This window comes from Ischnura elegans, chromosome 1 (assembly GCF_921293095.1).
Source record: "Ischnura elegans chromosome 1, ioIscEleg1.1, whole genome shotgun sequence".
Lineage (NCBI taxonomy): Eukaryota > Metazoa > Arthropoda > Insecta > Odonata > Coenagrionidae > Ischnura > Ischnura elegans.
In genome coordinates this window covers 28472825-28494853 of record NC_060246.1, presented here as the reverse complement: position 1 = coordinate 28494853, position 22029 = coordinate 28472825, and the positions used below count along the sequence as shown (strand labels likewise).

General features: G+C 36.2%; 2 protein-coding genes across 8 annotated transcripts in view; both read left to right on the top strand.

The window, feature by feature from the left end:
• The window catches only part of LOC124156256 (rho GTPase-activating protein 100F), a 57692-nt gene extending 44998 nt beyond the window's left edge, over positions 1-12694 (top strand). The window contains exon 15 of the mRNA XM_046531075.1: positions 7112-12694. Coding sequence (XP_046387031.1) covers positions 7112-7881 — 770 coding nt within the window. The 3' untranslated portion in view covers positions 7882-12694. The remainder of the gene's footprint in view (positions 1-7111) is intronic.
• Positions 12695-12795: 101 nt separating this feature from the next.
• LOC124157690 (DNA-binding protein RFX2) overlaps positions 12796-22029 on the top strand; it is an 84711-nt gene continuing 75477 nt past the window's right edge. For 5 of the 7 annotated variants that reach the window (XM_046532643.1, XM_046532687.1, XM_046532678.1 and 2 more), the window contains exon 1: positions 12796-13886. In XM_046532643.1, coding sequence (XP_046388599.1) covers positions 13697-13886 — 190 coding nt within the window. In that variant the 5' untranslated portion in view covers positions 12796-13696. Of the gene's footprint in view, positions 13887-17285; positions 17577-17646; positions 17790-22029 lie in introns of those variants that run through there. The other 2 variants (XM_046532660.1, XM_046532669.1) reach the window with 2 other exon arrangements.

Below are 22029 nucleotides of genomic sequence, written 5' to 3'. Positions count from 1 at the left end.
TTTTAGCAGTTTGAGGCACCTATCGCCAGTGTAGTTGCTTACACAAAGTTAGTTGAGCACTTGACCATTCACAAATCCTGTAAATATATTATGAGACTTTCACATATACTATTAGCTTTGTACTCCAGTTTAAAAGCTCGAAGTGCATTAAATGATTGATGATATAATGATTAGTATTTTAGGAGACTAATTCTAAACTGCTTTTACCTGTTGATACATTATTTTATAGTTTCATGCAATTTAATTAAGCACAGAAATGATGCCTCATACCATTTGCCTGATAGAAAAGCCTAGATGGTATAAAAACTTTCAATATGCTAACTTTCAATGCTTCTTGACAATTAGTAGTTTTAAACTATCCCAATAGCTGAGCTACCATAAAAGAAATGTATACAAATGATTATGCACTATTTCATTTAATAGCAGTGGTTGTAACCTGTAGGAGCAAAGCACCAATGTATTTTTGCAAAAATTTAGCATGCCTATACTTAGAACCTTCTTAAAAAAGACCTTTTATTTACGTCATTATCTCTTAAAATAGTGAAAAGTTTATGGTGTTAGACGAGCCAAATTTGCAAAAATTACCATTCTTAGGTGAATCACTGGTAATTATTGGCTGAGCACAGGTAGGTACTTACTGACTTTCATGATTTACCCATACTTAAAAGAAATACAGGGATATCCCATTTCTGCCCCTTTCTGTTTTTTTTCTGGCTATTTTTCTATCCATCATTTCTATTCCATCAGTATTTTCACTTAAGTCCTCTGATTATAAGGTTAGGGATTAAGAGTTTGATAAATTCCATCAGAAAATCTGAAAATTAGGATATGAGAATAACCAATGCGAATTTAAACTAAAACATCAAAACTTAAAAGATTTTCTTCAAATCCTTAACAATTAGGAATTTTCTTTCATTAAACTCATCCCAATATAATGAGAGCAGTGCATCTTGAGGTAATGCTCTTTGCATTATTCATTCATTTCATTGATTTCGGAAATACGATCAACTCCAATGCAATTATGGACCCAACATGAATTGGGCATTATTTTTAAAATTATTGACTAATTTTTTACAGATAAATTCTCTGTACACAACAGACATGTTCTCCATGAATTCTAGTCCATCTTTCAAACATTTTCTCTCTCCATGTATCACTTTTTGTCACCAGCCTTTATGATGGCTTACAGTAATGTCTTATATTCTGCTTTCACTTCATAAATGTCAGGAAAATTTTCTCCTTCAGCCACCTTTTCATGTGAGGGGACAAAGTGAGACGGATTTGGGTAGGGTGGATGAGGAAGCAGTGTCATGCAATTTTTTGCATAAATAAATTACATAAATGTCAGACATTTGGAGGCTGGAGTTATGGCTATGAAACTTTGGAGGAAATTACAAGCATATGAAAATATATACATATAAGGCCCCTATACATATAAAAATATCTTAGCGTTTGCATGAAGTCTTTTAAGGATTTCCACCTGTTGGAATTGTTGTATATCAACGAATGTTCTAAGAAACCATGGTCATATAATGAATCATCAAGTTTACAAAAATTTTTCTTGTTGGTTCAACATAATTACATATTCCACAAAGTTATGCCAGATACCGTCTTATTTTTTAGTAGAATAAAACTTTTGTGAATTTTTTTGAGCCCACAGTTGATTTTGGTGGTAGAGAATGAATGAGGCACATGAGTCTGGATTTTACCGCAGTGAGTCTGATTAGATTCATCCCAAAGGGTTTCACCAGGTCTTTATTATTCCTGAATTCATTCCCTTACTCTGCAGCTCCCTTTCTTTCTGTCATTCATGAATAGTCTTTTTGTGAGGTAAACTCCTTAAAAATACATAGTTCGGCAGTTATATTTGTCATCCACTTAAAACAACTCCCTTTCACTGTTCTTGAAACCACAATCTACCATCCTTTTATTCATTGCCTGTAGTTTATATTCTTTTCTCACCTAAATACTAAGCTATAAATAATCTTTTACAGATTTTTGCTTATATTTTCTACAACACCACTAAGCAAACTCTTTTAGTCCATCAGTATCATCCAACATTTCCAATTATTCTCTTCTCACATGCTTACTCTCAGTGCACTTAACAGCTATACTGTGTTTTGGTACATTGGTATGCATTGTATGAGACTGTGTTTTTCTACAGTTAACTACATATGCATGTATTTGAGACAACCAATCCTTTATGGAGCATATACATATGTATACATCAAGTTTATGTTACATATTCTTCATCATACACTCAACCGTCACCGCCTGTTGTAATTACATCCAGTCCCTATCGCTTGGTTTCTCCAGCAAAATATATGTCTGCTTCATCATTCATCATCATATTCCTTTCTCACGCTTGGTATCAACAATTGAGTCCACACTTCTTTAAATCTCAATGCACCAACAAAATAAAGATTCTGCCACAGACTTTGCTGCCAAAGGTGGCTACTGAAGTATAAAGCTGCCCTTCTGCAGCCCGTAGTGGCTGAGTTACTTGCGGCACATTTTTCTGTATCCACCAGATAAACCAAATAGTGGTTACATGTGTCCTTCAACTCAAGTCATCATCCTTTCAGAATAGATTTTGCATCCTTTCAGATAGACTTGGGGCATCAGTAATATGCTGGTATAGCTCAATGCCAGAAATTATATACAGTGGAACCTCGTTAAAGCGAGTACGGGCTATAGCGACACCCCCGCTATAACGAGAGATAGCCGATGCACCGTCAATTGACCCTATAATAAGCGTGTTAAAAAATTCGTTTTTACGAGACCCTTTCGGTGTTGGCTCTCGCCATAGCGAGGGTTTCACCGCCGGAAGACTTTCATCAAGACTCCTTAACCTCTGTAATTGCTAGCGATCTGTTAGAAATGAAGTTAATGGAGTGCTCAGTCACAAATTTATGTGGTAAACTGTCGTTCGATAATTATAATGATTGACGAAGCAATGCTTTGCACGATTTTTATTCAGTGCGGCGCTTATAAATTGTTTGAATAGTTAGTCGTTATTTGAGTAAGGAAATTTAGTGATGCAAAAAAACATCGCCTTTCGTCTGGATTTATGCTTACGTTTATCGGATAGATGTTTATCTGTCACCCCACCACTCCTGTTCCTGTATATCTGTTCGATACAGGTATATTGGCTATTATTTGCTCCATCTCCGGTAAAGCGGCAATTCGCTATAGCGAGTGTTTATTAGTGTACCGTGGGGTGTCGTTATATCGAGGTTGCACTGTACAATGCTGAAAAAGTGGAAATGGAAGCTTTGAAAGGTTTTTCCTAAATAATGAAATTATGTATGAACTTCAAAGATGGTAAAGTTATATAAGTTCACTCATTACAGGTGGTTGATTGACCAAACAGATGCAGATATAAGGAATTCATTAAGAATGAACTATGTAAAAGAGCAATGCATAAAATATGATAAAAAGAAAAATTACAGAATAATTTGTCACATGACATAATTTCTTGAATACCTCCTTAGATGATTTTAAATGAAAGGCTGGAGCAAAGCATGAACAAAAGTTATGGAAGCATTACTTCTCTTGATTTTTGATATGAAATTAAAAGTAGTATTCGCATATTTGCACACTGGGAGGAAGACATTAAAATATGGGTCTCTTGAAGGAAGCATTAGACTATGTGAAATGCATTTACTAAGGTGTAATCCTTTGAATGTGGATTATTTCTGTACTCAGGATCTATTTAAAAGAATGATAAGCAGTGGATTATCACCAATAATTGACTCACGAGAGTTTAGTTTGTACTTGGGAGGTTATAAAGTGCTTGGCTCCTGATCAAAGGGTAATGGGTTCAAATCCCAGGTGAAGCCTATGGACTCTGCCAGACAAAATCCTCAAAGTGTGAGGTGGCCCAGCATAAGGAACTGGCCCCCCTACCCTGACTTTGTGAGATTCATATGCCTGTAGCTAAGGTTTACTGTTGGCTAGTCGATGGTTATCTCCTGTGATTAATAATCAAAAGATTTTGTATTTTAAAGGCATGAAAAGAGTTTGCTTTTTAGATAGCATAAAGTTAGGTCAGAAATATGCGTAAGTGCCAAATGAATGGGAGTACATACTGAATTTATAGGGATGCGAGGTGACAAGTAACATAATAAACATCTAAAAAATTATGCATGTAATTACTACACAGACCCAATTGTAAAAGCATTCACGGATTCACTCAAGTATATCAGGGTTAATTTTAAGAACAGGTGCACCTATTCTTGCTTGCAATCGAGTCATTATCAGGTATGGTTTTTAAAATGACAAATGAAGATTTATGCCAACAATGTAAATGCCTTTAACCAATTTTTCAGTGGTAGCAAACATAATTTTCAAATTCATACGTTGGAATGATAATCCAAAGTAGCAATGAGTCGATAAATATTATTTAAAACCGGAAGTTAAGGTTTTACAAGGCCCCATGAAGTCCCCACGCAACTCACATCACACCTTCTAATTTTATGTATTCCAAGACATCTAGTTCAAGAATAATGAGTTTTAATCTTGCTACTTGAGATTTAAATATCAATAATTTACATTACTCATGAATTATTGCCTAAAAATATAATCACTGTCCTTATTCTGCCCATACAAAATAACTGAAAATTTTTTCCACTGTAAATTTTCCAACCCTGGGGAAAACATTCTGAGTGAAGATAATTCACACGAAATAAAACCATGGCTGTGACATAAAGATTGGCAGCCTTTTCAGGTACATATTGCATTTTATGATGAAATAGTCGCAAAACAAGGAAGCATAACAAGTACCCTTGTCAATTAAGTTATCAATCCTCCACCAGTGGTGTAGTGAGGAGGGAGGTCTGGACCCCCAAAAATATAAAAACCCAGTTACTTCCCCTCATATAAGAAAACAAAATATAGAAAAATCATGAATTTACAGAAGATTTCTTTGACAAATTAACCATATTGATTATTAAAAGAGTTAAAATTAGTTTAAAACCCTCTACATACCTAGTACCCCCCCCCACAAAAATATAAAAACCCAGTTACTTCCCCTCATATAAGAAAACAAAATATAGAAAAATCATGAATTTACAGAAGATTTCTTTGACAAATGAACCATATTAATTATTAAAAGAGTTAAAATTAGTTTAAAACCCTCTACATACCTAGTACCCTGTTTTTCCAAATTTTCTCCTCCTGGTTTTGGACCCCCCCAAACAAAATTCCTAGCTACCCCACTGTCCTCCATGTGCAATAATTTCTCCTTTTCTCATTATGATTCCAACACTTGATTGGCCAACATGCAACTCATTATAATGTGAGGGTGTTTAGAATGGCAAATAATAATAATATTTCATTCACCGTGATGGATAACAATTTAAATATAATGAATTTGTATTTCTATGGCTGCATCTTCATAACAAGATAAGTCTCAGAGTCTAATTTCATGCGATAGTTATCAATATATTTTATCTATATGGTATGCCTATTTCATAATTTTAAACAAGAGCCCACAAGAATATGAGAATTACAAAATTTTATTAGGTTGCATTTTGTGAACTCCGTTAAAAATTTGTGGAAGGTTACTTGGAAATTCCACTGGGTCAGGTTCTTCAACTCCATCTTGGCCGACATTTCGATGTATGAGTTGTCCATCGTCATCTGGGCAATTTGTACATTGAAACATCAGCTGAGATGGAGTTGAGGAACCTGACTCGGTGGAATTCCCGAGTAACCTTCCAAGATTTTATACGCCGGGAAAGCCTGCGATCAGTCTCCATAAAAAAATCATTTGATATCTTATAGCTTCAAACCACATAATTGTAAAATAAATGCTATCTAGTAGTCGGGTAACTGTAAAAATGGGTGCTTATCAAATGAACAGAGAAAATTAAGATAGGACTTTCCTTGATTTGTGTGCATTCTGCACGAGTAACAAATTGTTTTTGTGAACTTAACTTGATAAGTCAGCAACATGAATAGTATGTATATGTTAGCAGAGTGGGTTGAATTTATAATTGGTCTGAAGAGTTACATTTCTCTCACAGAAACACTTTCCTTCTCTCCTTAACTACAGAGTATTGTGCTAAATGTATCCCTAGTTTAGGTATTCAAGTACAAAAATGGTTCTTTATATTCAATAAATAAACAAAACCTCCTAGCTAAATTCAAATATCTGCCTCAGGTTAAGAAGGAATCAACAACCTATGTACATATTATTTTAAGTGCATTATTATTAACGTATTTATCGGGATATCTATGCATGTACCAAGAAGAATAACCTGAATACATACTTCAGTACCTGTCTAGGTGCTTAATTATCATATGGGTACACAAATACCAGTGCTTGAGTACATAGGGCGTATTCTTACAGCAATCCAGCCAACTTCAATCATAATTCTTACATGGAGGTTAATAAATGAGATAGCCTTTTACCCAACATTTTGCTTCACATGAATATAATAATTTTATGGCTGCAGAAATATTTCTTTAAGTTATATTTGAGTTATTAAGAGAAAATTGATTTCATATAACTTTGAGCTTTGGATTATCACCTTTATTCTTATACAAATTATGCTAAAACTCAAACATGTTTTACCATTCTGAAAAATCATAGGACTAAGGCAAATTTTACATTTGTAACTGAAAAATTACAAATTCTGAATGCAATATGTGGTGCACAAAAATACCAAGATTTAATTTAGCCCCTTACCCATGTCTCAATAGTGGCTAATGGTCTTGATTAGATAATTTTAACTTTCTTGCTGAAGCTACAAGGAGGATGATAGCATTTAAGATGTCAGAGCACTGACATAAACTTATTGTGTTCTATCTATTCTTACCCAAAATTGTTAATTTTCTACCAATTTGGTAGCATTTTCCCTCGGTGGCTCAATTATGGTTGAGCAGGCAAATATGTACTACATATTTTCTTTAAGTTAAAAATTTATATCTTCCTGAAACTTCATCAAAAAAGAAAATTTTAGGTAACTAAGCCTAATACTTGAGTAGCATTATCATTGTAAGCTGAATAAGTACTATATTGCATTTTTAAACATGCTTGGCTTAGATGGATTCATATATGATTGCCTATGAAATGGGGATTAAGTGGCTATTTCCTGGCTACCAGGACTTATCCCCCGGTCATGTCCTGAGGGTCAACAGTGCTCATTTCCACAGACAGTTCGGGAAGCATCCTCCTCGAGGACTACACCTACCAAGGGATTAGCGGGAGCATGCTGGGGCTGGGGAGGCACCACCGCCGGGGGGACAGTCTCGGCAGCAGTGGGATCGACTGGGGGGACCTCGATGGGTCGGACGGGAGTACGGGGACAAGCAGTCGGAGGCAACAGCAGCAGCGGAGGCGGGGTGGGTCGCTTTCGGGCCGGTCCAACTCCGCAGCGGGGACCCCCTCCTCACTCTTTGCACTCCCACCCAGCCTCCCCCCTCACTGAACCACCCGGGACGGACATAGTCGGGGAGGAGGACCAGAGCCCCCAGGTGGTGGCCGTCGTCTCGGTGGCAAGTCAAACACCTAGGCAGTCCCGCCCTCTGGGAGTGATGGCCGGGCGTTCCGGCGAGGAGCAGCTCCCGCCTCGGGTGCTGCCTAGGGCACCCGCAGCAGGCTCGGCACTGACCAATGGAGCTGCCAATGGCGAGAAGGGGAGAGCCGGTCGTGGGAACGGCAAGGAGGAGCGGAGCGGGGAGGAGGACGAGGATGAGGGAGAGACAGAGGAAGGGGAGGGGTCAGAGGAAGAGGAGACAGAGGAGGGAGAGGATGAAGAGGAGGATGAAGACACACACTCAGCCAAGGCAGAGAAGAAAATGCCAGCCGATGGCAACTCGGCCAGTGGGACCACCACAAGTGAATCCAAGCCCCTTGTACCAACCACCACTTAAGGTGGCACTGATGCAAGGCAAACTGAAGAGCATAAAAAGTAATAAAATGTGCTTGTATATCTGAGAAATACCAAAGTTGCAATAACAGATGCATTGGATCCTTGGATATATTGTCAATGTACTCTATGTTCCTACACTTATGGAATGGTATCATGATTTTTTACCATTGGCCATTCTCAATTAATTTCCTTATGGTTTCAACTGAAATAGTGCCACAAGGGCTGGAGCCATCTTTGAGAGGTTTTTGTTCAAGCATGATGGCTCAAGTAAGGGATCACAGGACATTGCCAAAAGAATGTCTCTCGAAGTACTGTTATCTTTATCTATATAAAATGATATTCCTTATGATGAAGTGTTGAAAATTTGAACTTGTGTTAACATAACTTACCTAGGGAAAATATTAAAGGAAGGAAAAGCTACTTTCAGAAGATTGATGATGCATAGTAGTACATAGTGAGAGTGATAGTATATATCTCCAAGGGATTTTTGGGAATTACTTTAAATCAGAATGTTTCAAATGAAAAAGACAGACAAATGATAGTATTCATTGCAAGAATGTGCTTTCATTGGCACATGTTTTGCCTGATTGTTAGGATTTAGATACTTAAGAAAATAAAGTCACTGCCTCCAGAAATTTTGGAGATCAAATGACGTGGAATTCAAAGAAAACTACTCTCCATAAATATCGGAGCACGAGGGGGTGTGATGTGCATAATCTTTATGCTAACATTGGCTCTTTTGATAGTTATCATTTCACTGAAAATAATTTTTAAAATTTAAGAATTTGATTCTTTTTTTTCATTAGAAAAGGATCCATGCAATGAGGCCAATATGAAATTAATAAACTATCTCAAAAGCCCTTTGCCAACTGTTACTAAAAGAAACCATTGAGAAATTTTTAATGCACAAGAATTTGAAACTGCACAAAAAGAAGAGGATTGTGTATGGGTGTGTTTGTACATTGGTAAATTAATAGAAGGCAGTAGTGGCAACATTTTTATGTGAAAAGCATACAGCATGATAATTAAAAAGGGTTAATGAAATCTATGTCACATCTGTTGTTTTCTGTATAAAAATCAGGAATGAGGAAGGTAAAAATAGTTAGGGGTCCTGCGATGGACTTTAGGAGAATTGGTGGGGAAAGATTGCTGATTTTACATGGTTACATTACATTGAAAGATGGAATCTGTTTTGGAAAGGAGAGATGATCACCGACACTTAATGATTAGTGACATTGAGCAGAAGTGCCTTGGGAGTGAATATGTCTGGTATTGGTTTAGAAAGTGATAAAAACTGAATAATCAGAGTAATGTATACTTGAAGATACAATGAATATTGGAATTTATTGATATATTAAACAAAGTAGTAGGTTTTGGCCAGAGTTACGTTATAGAAGAATGTTGTTCTGTGTATCATTCCTCCCCATGGGAAAGTGATTGTTTCTTAAGGTACACCTCAAATGATGCACCACAAACTTCAGAAAGAAGTGGAATACATTAAGTAGATGCTGGTGTAAAATTCATGTTGGAAGATTCTACACAAGCTAGAGGTATCAGAATGGATCTGGTGTTCTTGACCACATGATATTCCGCAGAATGCTTACCAGATTAGCATTGTGTAACAAAAGACATGTGTTATGACAGGCACATTTGCTCTGGAAGGATGAGTGAAACAAAGCAATAAAAGTGTTCAGGGATGTCATAGATATCAGTTAAATGAAAAATAGATTGCATCCTGATCAGAGTGAGTTCATGAGGGAGCGCTTGAAACATAAACATGATAAAGAAAATGAGGAGGAATTGGCCAAACCATCACTTATGCAACATCACTGCCAGAAGCACCCATTTGCATTCACCTCACCCTGTGGAGGTGAAAAGAAATGTGACCAAATTCAACTTACGAATACAGTCCTTTGTAATGTGTATAATCTTCCTTTGGAGCAATGACGGAGTTGTACTTTGTTTACTATTTAACCTACATGAATCCAGTCTTTTGATTTCTCTCCACCATCTTTCCCTTTTTGTAGATTGTTGACTTCTCATAACCTAATATTTTCTATCTCTGTGACCCAATTTCTCCTATGCCACCAGGACTTCCAAGTTCGGTTCCTCTCCAAGAAACTTATTGAATATGAAATGTATCAGCAACTGTTACAATAGTGTGTTGTAAATTGTACTTCTTCCTCCTCTAGTTACTTATATCATTTTTACGCATGCTAACAGAATTGGTGCTAATGTGGCAATGAGTGAATGCTGGGAAATCAGAGTAAATGATGATTGTATTTAAAGTCTAATTAGGAGAGCTTGTAAAGTTGTTTACAAAATGGATACATGCCATGAGGTACACTGTGGAGGCTATGAAAAAATGAGAGGACCTATGGTACCGCGTCTTTGGCAAGCTCCAAAAATCAACTATAGATAGTCCAACATAGAAAAACATATGATTTACTAAGTTTCAAAAAATCGAGTTTTTTTTCCACAAGAGTGTTTATTATTAGTTCATTATTTTCAATTGTTGTTAATGCATTTTGATGGACCAGCTTTTATGAGAGTGATTGTAACGATAACTAATTGGTTCAGTGGGCAACAGAGTTTAATAATGTGCAATAGAAAAATTTGTGAGCTGTGGCATTTTGTGAGCAAATGAGCTTTTTTTTTGATTGAAGGGTACTTGGGTGGGCCTACACTGCCAAAAATGCTTAGGTGTTTAATGAGAAACTATACTAACAACTTTATTTATGATTGCTCAAGAAACAAGATGTGTACTATGTTTTATAGCCAGTAAAATGTATTATTTTCTTTGCCCGAGGCCAAAAATTACAACCATGACTGCATCAGAAAGTCAAAATAATTGATTAATATAATTCTTTCTGTAATCATCACTGCCTTTTAAGCTTTATGATACTATGATTTTTCATACTTACGCAGTACATATTACCTAAGTATGTATACTAGCTGTAAATTGGCCTACCCTCGTGTTTCCCAGTTTTGTACGTTTTACATTGAAATCTAAACATCCCACACATTGTTTCACCCAACCGGAGGATGGGATTTACTTGTGACTTTGTACATATGTAGTATTCAAAGCTAACTTTTTGCAGGGCCCCTTTTCTGAAATGTGCCTTCCATATATTTTACCCAACTTCCTAGACAACTATGGTGGCAGATTTATGAGTTTCTTTGTACACAAAGTTTCTCTACTGCAGTTTTGATATGTAACATATTAACTAAAGATAATTACATTAGCTCCTTTCCTCTCATTATTTTAATTTATCATTCATAACATAACACCACGATTTTGTTAAACGTAGAATTGATGTACCTAACTACTTATAATTTAAAATTTATGAAGGACACTGATAACCAACTTGATATTCTAAATAATAAATATACTATGAACTATGAGTAAAATCAAGATTTAAAATTATAATCCATATTTTAATAATTTCATTTACTACAACTTGTGTACATTTTGTTCCAAAATACTGGTAAATAGAATTTTTATGATATTTTAATTTGGAGGAATTTTACAACTACATAATGTTTTTCAAAGCTAATGTTATTCAACAATTTACACAAAAACTAAAAACCTTGCTACCCTTTTCATAACTTGCTACATATATAACCACAAGAAATATAAATCCATAGCAAAAATGATTTGGTCTTTTTCAAGAATAATAATTATACAGTTTTCCAAATTGTAGTTCTTGTAAGAATCTCATTTAAAAATTGTGCATGCTTGAAAGCTGAACAGACATTAAATGGAATATAACATTTGAAAATATTGTGGTGTTGTATTAAACATTAGGTCTTGTATAACTGCCTACAAAGCTATAAAATGCCCACCATTGTATGACAGCAAAATCTTTTAGAGAAAATTTTGTTTTGTTCCACCTGACCCTTAAGCCTGCATTAACTGTATGGAGAGGATATGAACATGTATACATTTGTGTAAAGATTATAACATAAAACTTAAAAAATAATGTATGTGTGAACTAAATGAGATGTAACTGTTTGCTTTCAGTGTATTTTACCTCATTTTTGCAGATTTTATTGAATGCATGTACCATGTTAAAATGTTGATATTGTATGCAAATTCGTATCAGTGGGTACAAAGATGCATTGTCAGCTTGTGTGCACATATCAAGTGAGGAGTATTTCAGACTGTGCCCAAGAACATCACGCCCTCTCTTAATAAGTCAATCTTGGTTGAGGGTTATCTCCAACCCATTCCAGTATTTTTTTGGGGTAGTGTTATATTCTCTTAAGTGACGGTAACAGGGAGAATTTTTGCCTAGCCTGTATTATGCTCTGTGCCATTTTCTACTTTCTTATGTGTCTGTGAAAGTGTCCTGAGACCTGTTTCAGATTAGTATATATTGTTGTATAGATACATAGTTATTGTACAGATGAAATGGACTGTAGTTGTTACATAATCATTTAAGCAAAGGGCTGTTCATGAAGTTAATAGAGTATAATAAAGTATTTCAAGGGTATATCACATTATCATGTAATGACTTTCCAAAGAATTTCTATTGCCTAAACTGTAGACTTTCAAAACATTGTGAACTTTTTCTTCTAAATGAGATTCTTGTTTCCTATACCTGTTAAATTTTATCTCAAGCTTCATTAGAAAGCCATTTATTTAATTAATTTTGTAATGATGTAATATACCATGAGCTCGTGAACAGCCCTGCCTCCCAATGGGTTTGTTACATGAACCGTGTTGATGCTAATCATAAATGATTTACTGACAGCAAGAATTATGCCAATCCCTGTCAATCAGAAAGAGTAAAAATGTTAAAGTAAATCCATGTGTGCATTTTGATGTTCATTTTATACCTAAACAATCTCTTTCCCCTGATGACTTTACTGCCAACTTGCCCAAGGTAAGCCTAATTCTACATATTTTCAGCAACATAAAATATTTAACAGTGATAATATGTTATAAATGCAAGATTTACACCACAAACAAATTTTATTTATATTCTCATTAGCCTTCATGAGCAATGGATTAACATTAGACCATTTAAAAATATGATAGTACATACTTGTATTGCAATAGGTTAGTTTAGTAGCTGGCTAAATCAAAAATATTTACCAGGATTAAAAATATAAGTAAATGCCACAGGCATCGTATTCATCCAATCATATAAATATCATGGGTATCATAAGTTTCAATCGTTAATTAGGGGCTGCATAATTTCTAATGTCATTTTTCAATGCATTTAATGGCTGCATCATCGCAAAAATAGACACACTGGTGTATATAACCTAAAGAGTTAGGCTCCTTGAGGTTAGTTATTAAATATTTCTACTATGAAGGAACAAATGCTTGGGTAAGATGATGATATCAATTGGTAGACAAGTGGGCACGAAGTTTAAACAGTACTTATGGGATATGTACCTTAATAAATGAAACGCAACCTTCTAACTTCCATTTCTCAGGACTAAACAATAATGCATCATAAAACGCATATCTCCACCAAAACCGTCGCTCACGATTGCCCATTTTAAATTTGGATGTGAAAAGAGAACATAAGAATAAATAGTGAAATTACCTAAATTCTCCATAAATAATAGTCAGTCCCACAGCGGTAAAACCTTTATAACACGATGAGTTGCATAAGTTCAAACAATCAAGCTCTCAACGCAATTCTCACTCAATTAAGCATGACAGAATAAAGGCGAATCATAGGAATCAACAAATAGTTACCCCATTAATTGGTAATTAATTCATCCTAGCAACGTGATTTCGCACCAGAATTGAAGACTCAAAAAGCCAATTGTTGCGTTGTTATTTATTGTTCGTTTGAATGTTTTATGACGACGAGAAGGATAGTGTATTCTTGGAGATGGAGGACTGGAAAGCAGATATGTCTACGATGGATGGAAAAATTGGCTACACCAAAGGTAGACGCTATCAACGTTCAAGTTTCTCCAATGAAAACTTTTGCAGAAGTGCTGCCAGGGTGCCGAGAGGGAGCATGCGTTTGTATAGAAAAGGTTGGTACATCAATTTGGTTACTTGGAAACATTGTCGTCTTAGCATTAGGTATGTTAAAACTATGGAAAACATTCACTGGGCAGCAACGACAACCTATCCATCATATTCCAACCGTGCTCCGACCGAGATTCATTTCACAAAACGATAACAGAATAGAATGCGACCATTAACGTTAGATCACTAAAGCACATATTGGCTTTAACCCACACTGTCTATTGCATCATTATTTCATTGAAATATAACAGCACAAGTACAATTAGGAGAGGACATCTCGACCAGGATATTGGAAACACAGATTTTGTTGAATCTCAGTGACTTAATTGGCAATGAATGGGATGCGTAGAGCCCATGGTTGTTAATCCATGCTGCATGAACATTCACATTTAAGTTAGACCAGTGGATGGCCTCCCGTGTTTACAATTAACCATAACAATAATTAATTCACTTGATAAATAGCTCAAATACTCAATTTACACGAAAAACGGTCCCATAAAGTTATCAGCTAGTACCCACTGCAATGTACGAAAACTCGTTACCCCTTCTATCACAAATGAGGTAGTGGATCCTGTCAGCGCCAAAAGGTTAGCCTCAAATAAAACTGGAAGGATAACTTCTACCAACACTAAAAATCATGTCGATATAATTACCACTAAAAAAGAATCACTCAATTAAGCGTTAATCTGAGGACATCTCGTCATAAATCCTTAAATATTCACTCCTACGCTCGGTTTTCGTTCTTCGTTTGTCCAACTTCCCTCCCTCCCACAGATATATACAATAGATTGGCAATGGGAGTGGGGGGGGTGAAGCCATGCCTTTCTGCTGGCGGCCATGTTGCTTTCACCGACCTATGCGTTTGCGTAAGTAGGGAACTGGAGGAAAATTACATTGTGAAAGATAATGGCGCATTGATTAAGGCTATTAACTATAGAAAACGTTGTCATTTTCGTTTAAGATGTATCCAATTAAAAAGAAAGGGACCGATCTTGACACTTACGTGGTAAATTAACCAATCTTTGAGCGGAACATAACCGTGACGAAGTTATGAAATTGGTAATATAAGCTGAGCTAAGATTAATACTAATTCGGTTCCTGCTCAATATTATGGAATTGGAATCCATATGCATGAGTTATCTCGAAAAAAAAATATTGTGTCCCAAATGTAGAAGGGGCGTAGCAGATGGGGAAAATGGTTAACTACGTCGTCTGCTAGTGTAGGAAGGTAGCCTACAATCGTGAATACATGGTATTGTTCACCCTTAGATTTACCAGCGACATTGTCACACTATTCAAACAAAATAATTCGAAAATTCCAAAGGTTTGATGCTTCCACTTACTGTATTTTTGTTGTCAAAGAGTTGTTGCTCAGTTAGAGGTGTCAATTAGACGAAAAACGTAGAAGCAATGCTACCTAACCTTTCACTGCCATAAGTAATCGGGCCAAAAATATTACGTAATTAAATTTGATTCAACCTATTTAAACCCATTATGATCTAACTTTCTGAGCAAGGCATGCTGCTTGGTGCTGTAAAATGCTTTTCTGAGGTCGTAAAGAGTCAATGCGATTGAATTCCTATCCTTAAGCATCAGAAATATAATTTACATTATTTTATATAGGCAGTGTTTTGGATTTCCCCTCACGATCACCCAATTGCGAACTTGAAAAGAAGTTATTGGCTTAAAAAACTCAACGATTTGATCCATGATCATCAATAATCAGTTTCATGTTGTTATAATATTCGAAGGGGAAGCAGACTATAATATAAATCTTACATCATGAGGGGGTACGTTTTTAATTAGAATTTCTATCTTACCGGGATAAGTGATTATAACAGACACCATGTTCTATATAGAAGCCACAAAATGATCAAATACCTGATAAGTGCTACATGGAAAGGTTGAATTATAATGAATGTGACCGCGTCATTTCACCGCGAGCACATGCAAACCATTATTTAAGCGATCAGTTTCTCGGAATTTCACTCAATAGATATTAACAAAGTCAAAACTTATGCTTTTGAAAGAAATTCGTTAAGTTTCCAGATAGAGTTAAAGGTGCATAATACACGCTCTACATATCTAAATAAATAATAATACTACAACGGAAATAAAATTCCGATACAATGTAATAATGCAACAGCGGAAAGTATATGACATAATGGAAACTGGAGAATGTCTTTTCTTGGTAAACACAGAAAACACAACTGAAAACATCATGATGATTCCGTCATCAAAACACAGACACCGAGACAGAGAATGCACATGTTATTAACCCCTCAACGCCGTCATGCGTACCCAGTACGCTTCCTGACCTACTGTATATAATTTTTTTCTCCGCCAGATATTGTATTTTAGATTAAAACAAATTGCTCTATCTTTTGAAGAAATGCTTTCCCTCTCCAATAAAATATTCATAACGACTTTAGGCCTTCAGAAATTTTTAAAATGATTCGATGAAATTCCGTTTTAAACCAGCACATTGACGACTTCGGTCGAAAAACTCAACGCCTATATTTATTCAAATCGCTTGAAAAATTATTATATAGTAGCGCACTACATTATGCAAGTTTACAAAAAATTTTAATGATAATGATCGTATATTATGAACGATATAAATTATTGAATGATAGTATGCCAATAAGGTGAAGTCTTCTTAATCTCATCCGGCCGCTGGGATGGTATTTAAATAAATGCCCGCCGCGCTTGAGGGGTTAATTACCGATCCTAGAGATATGAAGCTACTGCATTTGAAATGATATCGCTTTCAGAAACTCCGGTAAATATCCGCTTCCGTCACACACCTTTAGAATTTGTTTTCGAGAGCAATTTGCATTTCAGCAAAAATAACGTGTCACAGTTTCATGATGCTATTTCTACAACTATGTGAATTTTGCCAACAATAAATTTAAAAAGGTAGAGCATAACCTGCACTTCACGTGATATAAATTTCGTGGCGATACGTACAAAAAAAAAGGCTTTGGAAAATATTTTCATGCTCTGTGAGATGGAAGCGGAGACATTACTGAACGCAAACCATGCTTTCCTTATATCTATTATTTACGCGTGTAGAGACACATTTTCGCCCCCAGGAAAATTTCCCCTCGTAGTATACTTAAATGTGCACCCCCACATAACGCTGTGGTTCACCATTCTTCTTTTAAAAAGCTCCAAAAGCAGGAAAAGTAGCCTCTCAAATACACGTATGTTAATGGCACATGAGCAACGGTCGGTGAAAGCAAGATGGCTAGTTGCGCAAAATTCTTCTGCCGGCCGGCTTCAGCGCCACCGTGAGGAAAACATAGGCACTGCCAATCTATTGTATATATCTGTGCTCCCTCCCCACTACATGCAGAGCAGACGGCGCAGACAGCTGCCCTCTTTCGAGGGATAATCATACTGATTCGATTTTCGCGAGATCGTGTAGTTCCAGCCGCGAGAGAATATAGTTATTGATAAAGCTCTATTTGTATTACTCCTGGAAATTTTTTCCCCTGTTGTCTCCGGTCATTTGAATCCTCAGTTTCTTATTATTAGTTTTCATTACTTCTTGCTGCCTGCATATTCCCCATCGTATATTGAAAACATTGAAACCAGCGAATGTCAAGCCACCCTACGGAGTGATGCGGTCAGTTAGCAACTGATGCCGTAGCCATAGACACCGAAGCCGTCACCAATCAACAACAGACGAGGTGAATATCTGTTAAGCTGTATTTGTGTGTACTATTTTAGTACAATGATGAGTATTTATTTATTTTGTGGCCAAACAGTATGTGTTCAATGGGGCTAGCCTTGCATGCGATATCGTCTTAGATAGAGGTGATACGGACTTTTAAGTCATTCAAATAAGTTATCGTGTTTGAGTTTACATCAAGATGGCGATGTTGTTTGTATTTTTGGCGAAGGTAATGTCTTGTTTTCGTTTTTTATTGTTTGGATCTCGTACTTAAAGTTCTTTCCCTTCGTTTGAATACGAGAGGGTCAGTGATTGCTTTTACGATTTGTTGCTGAGCGTGTTCGTAGATTACATTTGTGCTACTCTTCATACCTGTGTTTGCAATTGGCGTTTATTGCTTAAATACCTCTCTGAAAACTGTAATTATAATTCTGTGTGAATATACTATCCCTTAGGTTGTACCTGAGTAGCAATCAATATCGGGAAGGAGCGTATTCTGCCTTATTCGCGACCTCGTTGTAGAAGCTAACCTTTGTTTGCTTCATGTGTAGGCCTCATTGTTACAATACATTATGGCTAAAATTGTTAAATTTCGTGCTCATTCTCTTTTTTATTGAGGCTGAAAGAGTTGAGTTTGGTTAAATAAACTTTTATTCCAACTACATTACGGTCTTCTATAGGTTTTCATAAACTTCTATCTCATTCGTTCTATTTGAAGATTTTAAGTTACTTCTCAGTCACAGTCCATTATTCACAATTTCTTGTACCGTAGCTTGTAGAATTTTGTGATAGGCTTCATTTATTTTTCACCCGGAAGATAGGTGACCAATCGTGATGAAAGAAGTTAGTTATCAAATTTATGTCTACTATTCCTTACCTTACCAGTTGTTATTGGTGTAATATCCAATGACCTTTCGTTGTAGTCATTTAGAAACGAGGATAAACAATAATGGAAATGTGATCTATTCCCATTATTGTTTGGTTTTTATACATTCTTGAAGCCGATGTAACAGTTCAAACTGAAAAGGGTGCGGAGGGAAGGGAACCATATCTCCTTCTTGTCGAACAGCCAAGTTTTGTGGCGTTATGTTTCATTTTATGCTAAACGAGTTTGTTTAGGCTATGCATGGGATGGGAAAAATGAAGGTATGAATGTTTCGTCAAATGTGTCCATATTTTGTTTATTTGCATGATTGTCCGAATGCATGATGAAGTAGCAATTGTTATTTCTTAAATAAAATCTTATGAATGACTGCTCGTTAGCATTTATAAGTTAATGGATACTGTAACTAGATCATTGTGATGAGGTAGGTACTGAAGTTTTGGCATCACCACTAAACTGTGCATCGTAGATGAATTTTAGGAGACTGCCGTTTTTGTGTATCCTTTGAGCAACCTTACATCTGCAATTTTACATTGAAAAGTCAAGTGAATACCGTAAACGATTGGAGAATATTCCATTGTTTGAGCTTTCTTATTTTACACAAATGAAATCGGCACTTTGTGTCTAGAAGAATGACATAACTGAAGGCCTGGTTACATGATGCAGTAACATGTACGAGTTAATGTCTGAATGTATGAACAATTTTGGTGTGCCATAGCAGAACATGTACAAATGCATGAACCAAATTAGAATAGGTTCTATTTTCTGCCCATCAGTTCGCACAAGTTGGTTACATGGTGCATTTTCATGTTCATTCACTCATTCATACATTTAGACATTAACTTGTACATGTTAATGTATCGTGTAACCAGACCTCGAGAAATGAAAATTGATGTGCCTATTTGGGGAAAGTTGAATTAAATGCACAAAGTGGTCAGTTGTTATGACGGAATTATACCTAACTTGATTTATTATGCATGTACCAATAGAATGAGCATTATAAGAAATATTGTATGAATTGGCTGGAGCAAAGAAATAACTCATTCCTCTAGAATTTTCTCGTGATTTGTTCTTAAAAATTTTGCAATACCTAGATATGAATGAAAACTTAAGGTTGCATTCTGTCTTCCATGGCACCCTGAGTAGAAAATCCTCAGTTACATTTTGCATTCTATTGGTTTTCATCTCTAGCAGAGGGGTACCCATGTCCCTTGGCAGCATGCCCTGCCCTGATGCCCTGAGTAACTACTCAGGTCTTCTGATAAGGTAATCTTTGGATTGCAGAAGTCTAGAAGTAAATCCAGTCTTTAGCGAATTGAATTTAATTAAATATCTTCTTAATAATGGCTCCCTTGGACTAACTAGTTTGTAAATGCTTTTCATACTCTAATTTTGCCATTTATCATTAAAAGAGTCTCTAGGGTCTTGAGTGAAGATGCCAATTAATCAAATTTTAGCTGTCTAGAAGGTCATTTTCAGCGGTGATGTTATTCTACTGATCGATCTGTGTTCGACAGACTTTTTTCATCAAACATCTGTAAGGATAATGAAACACTGTCTTCTTCATTGTAGACTTTCCATCTCTTACTTTAAAGTCTATATTTTAAAATTACTTTTCTGCTTTTAAATTCATAATTTTTGATACAGCTTCCCATCATATTGTGTAGTGGAAAGAATTGTTATTTAATCTTTTACCTATGGAATTAATGATGCAAAGAACTCTTCTCATTTCCAAGTAGTGGTCAACAGTGAATTTCATGTAAATTGAAACAACCTTTTCATACTAGCCCATAGAAATTATAAGAAATATGATGTTTTTTAATTTTGCCTGTTTTTTCGATTATTAATTTGGATAGAGCTTTTTTAAGACTCCATAACTGCATTTGTTAATCTTAATTTTCCCTAAGTGGAGGCACTTGGCATGGGTGGATAGGTAATTTTTTCAATGAATATTGTGTCAAATACATTTTGTGTTTGTAAATAGTATTTGTAAATTTTTATATTTGATGACAGAAGAGATAGTATCTCACAAGATGGGTGCTCTTTTGGCAATTTACTCAGAAAAGCTTAAATAATTCTGTTTTTAATTTTTGAGGAATGTGGTAAAATTATAAGTTTTCGGGATTTATGCTTTATGCCTGTTCTACACGCTCGGCTCAGCGCCTAGGATCAGCCGTCCTGGCGGCTGATCTTGCCGTGTAGAGACGTTGCCACGGCTCAGCCGAGGGGGTCGGATCATCTCGCCTGGGACCCCCCAGCTTAAGTTAAACGCTGCGCTGTTGTCATCAACTCTCTCTCACATGGCGCGTGTATTTGGTTGCGTTCGGTTTTCTTCTGAGTGTGGTTCTTCTCACTGAGCTCATAAATGGCAAAGTTAGCGACGCGTGCTTGAAATGGGATTGTGGATGAGACCAACGTTCTTACTGGAATATTGTTATACGTTCCCAGTGAACAAGAAATTTGAAAGCCTTAACCGTCGTCGCCTTCTCGTCAGCGTTCTTGCCATCTTCTCGCGGTCACCTTCATAGCCATTCCATTGATGATCCAAAACATTCGTAATATTTAATTAACGGAGTCATAATATACCAAATACATATTTAGGACTTTTTTTGATGTAAAAACTTCAAAATTCTCTACTTAACCTGTAACAAAACCTGAGGAAGTATTATCGCCCTAGCCGACGAAAAATCATCTGAATTATTCTAAATTCAACTCCTTCCGTAGAAGTACCACAGATAATAAGTCGGGAATACACTGATCTGCCAAAATAGATCTGGTAATTATCTGCTTTGCTAGAAATTTTTCCATAAAATGCTTCAGCGCTCGCCGATTCTCAAGTGTTCTTAGACTTTCAGTTATTGCCATCAGATGGCGAGGGGTCGACTTAAGCCTCTCGTTAAGAATGGGCTCGCACTGAGCGATTTGGCTGAGCTAAGCCCGATGAGCTGATCCGTGCATGTAGAACTGGCATTAGAGAAACCACAGAAAAGCTGAACTTTGCCTTCTGTAATGGATCAAATGGGTAATCATGGATTGCTAGCTTCAATGGAGTGTATGTAGTTATAATAGTGGTTCAAAATGAGTAACTTATAATGAGCTCAGTTGTGTGGTTATGGATAGGCAGTGGAATGAGAATTATTTTGACCATGCAGGGTTACACATGAGAGGATTACAAGTTACACTCCAGAAGTCTAAAAGTGGTGACTTTCTTTAACCCTGCATCCTTGTCTGGGGTTGACTTTTGGGGTAAAGGGGGAATCTCATCCAATTTTTTCCATCCCACAGAGAGATAGCTCCATTGATCTGTTTTCAGGGACCGAAAGAGTAGTCGCTCAACCTATCATTTTCTGAATCCTTATGTCAATAACTTGGTGGTTTGAATAGGTTTGGAAGATTCAGGAAAGGAGAATCTTGAGCTGCCATCAAGGGGGTGCAAACTACCACTATTTAAGTCTCAAATTTACTGTTATGGAAGAAAAAACCTATTTCCATGAAATAGGAAGCATCACATATTTACTCCATTTGTTGGCAATTGGAACTGCAATCTTCTGTTTCTGATTACCTAGTTATGTTTATAGTGTTATCT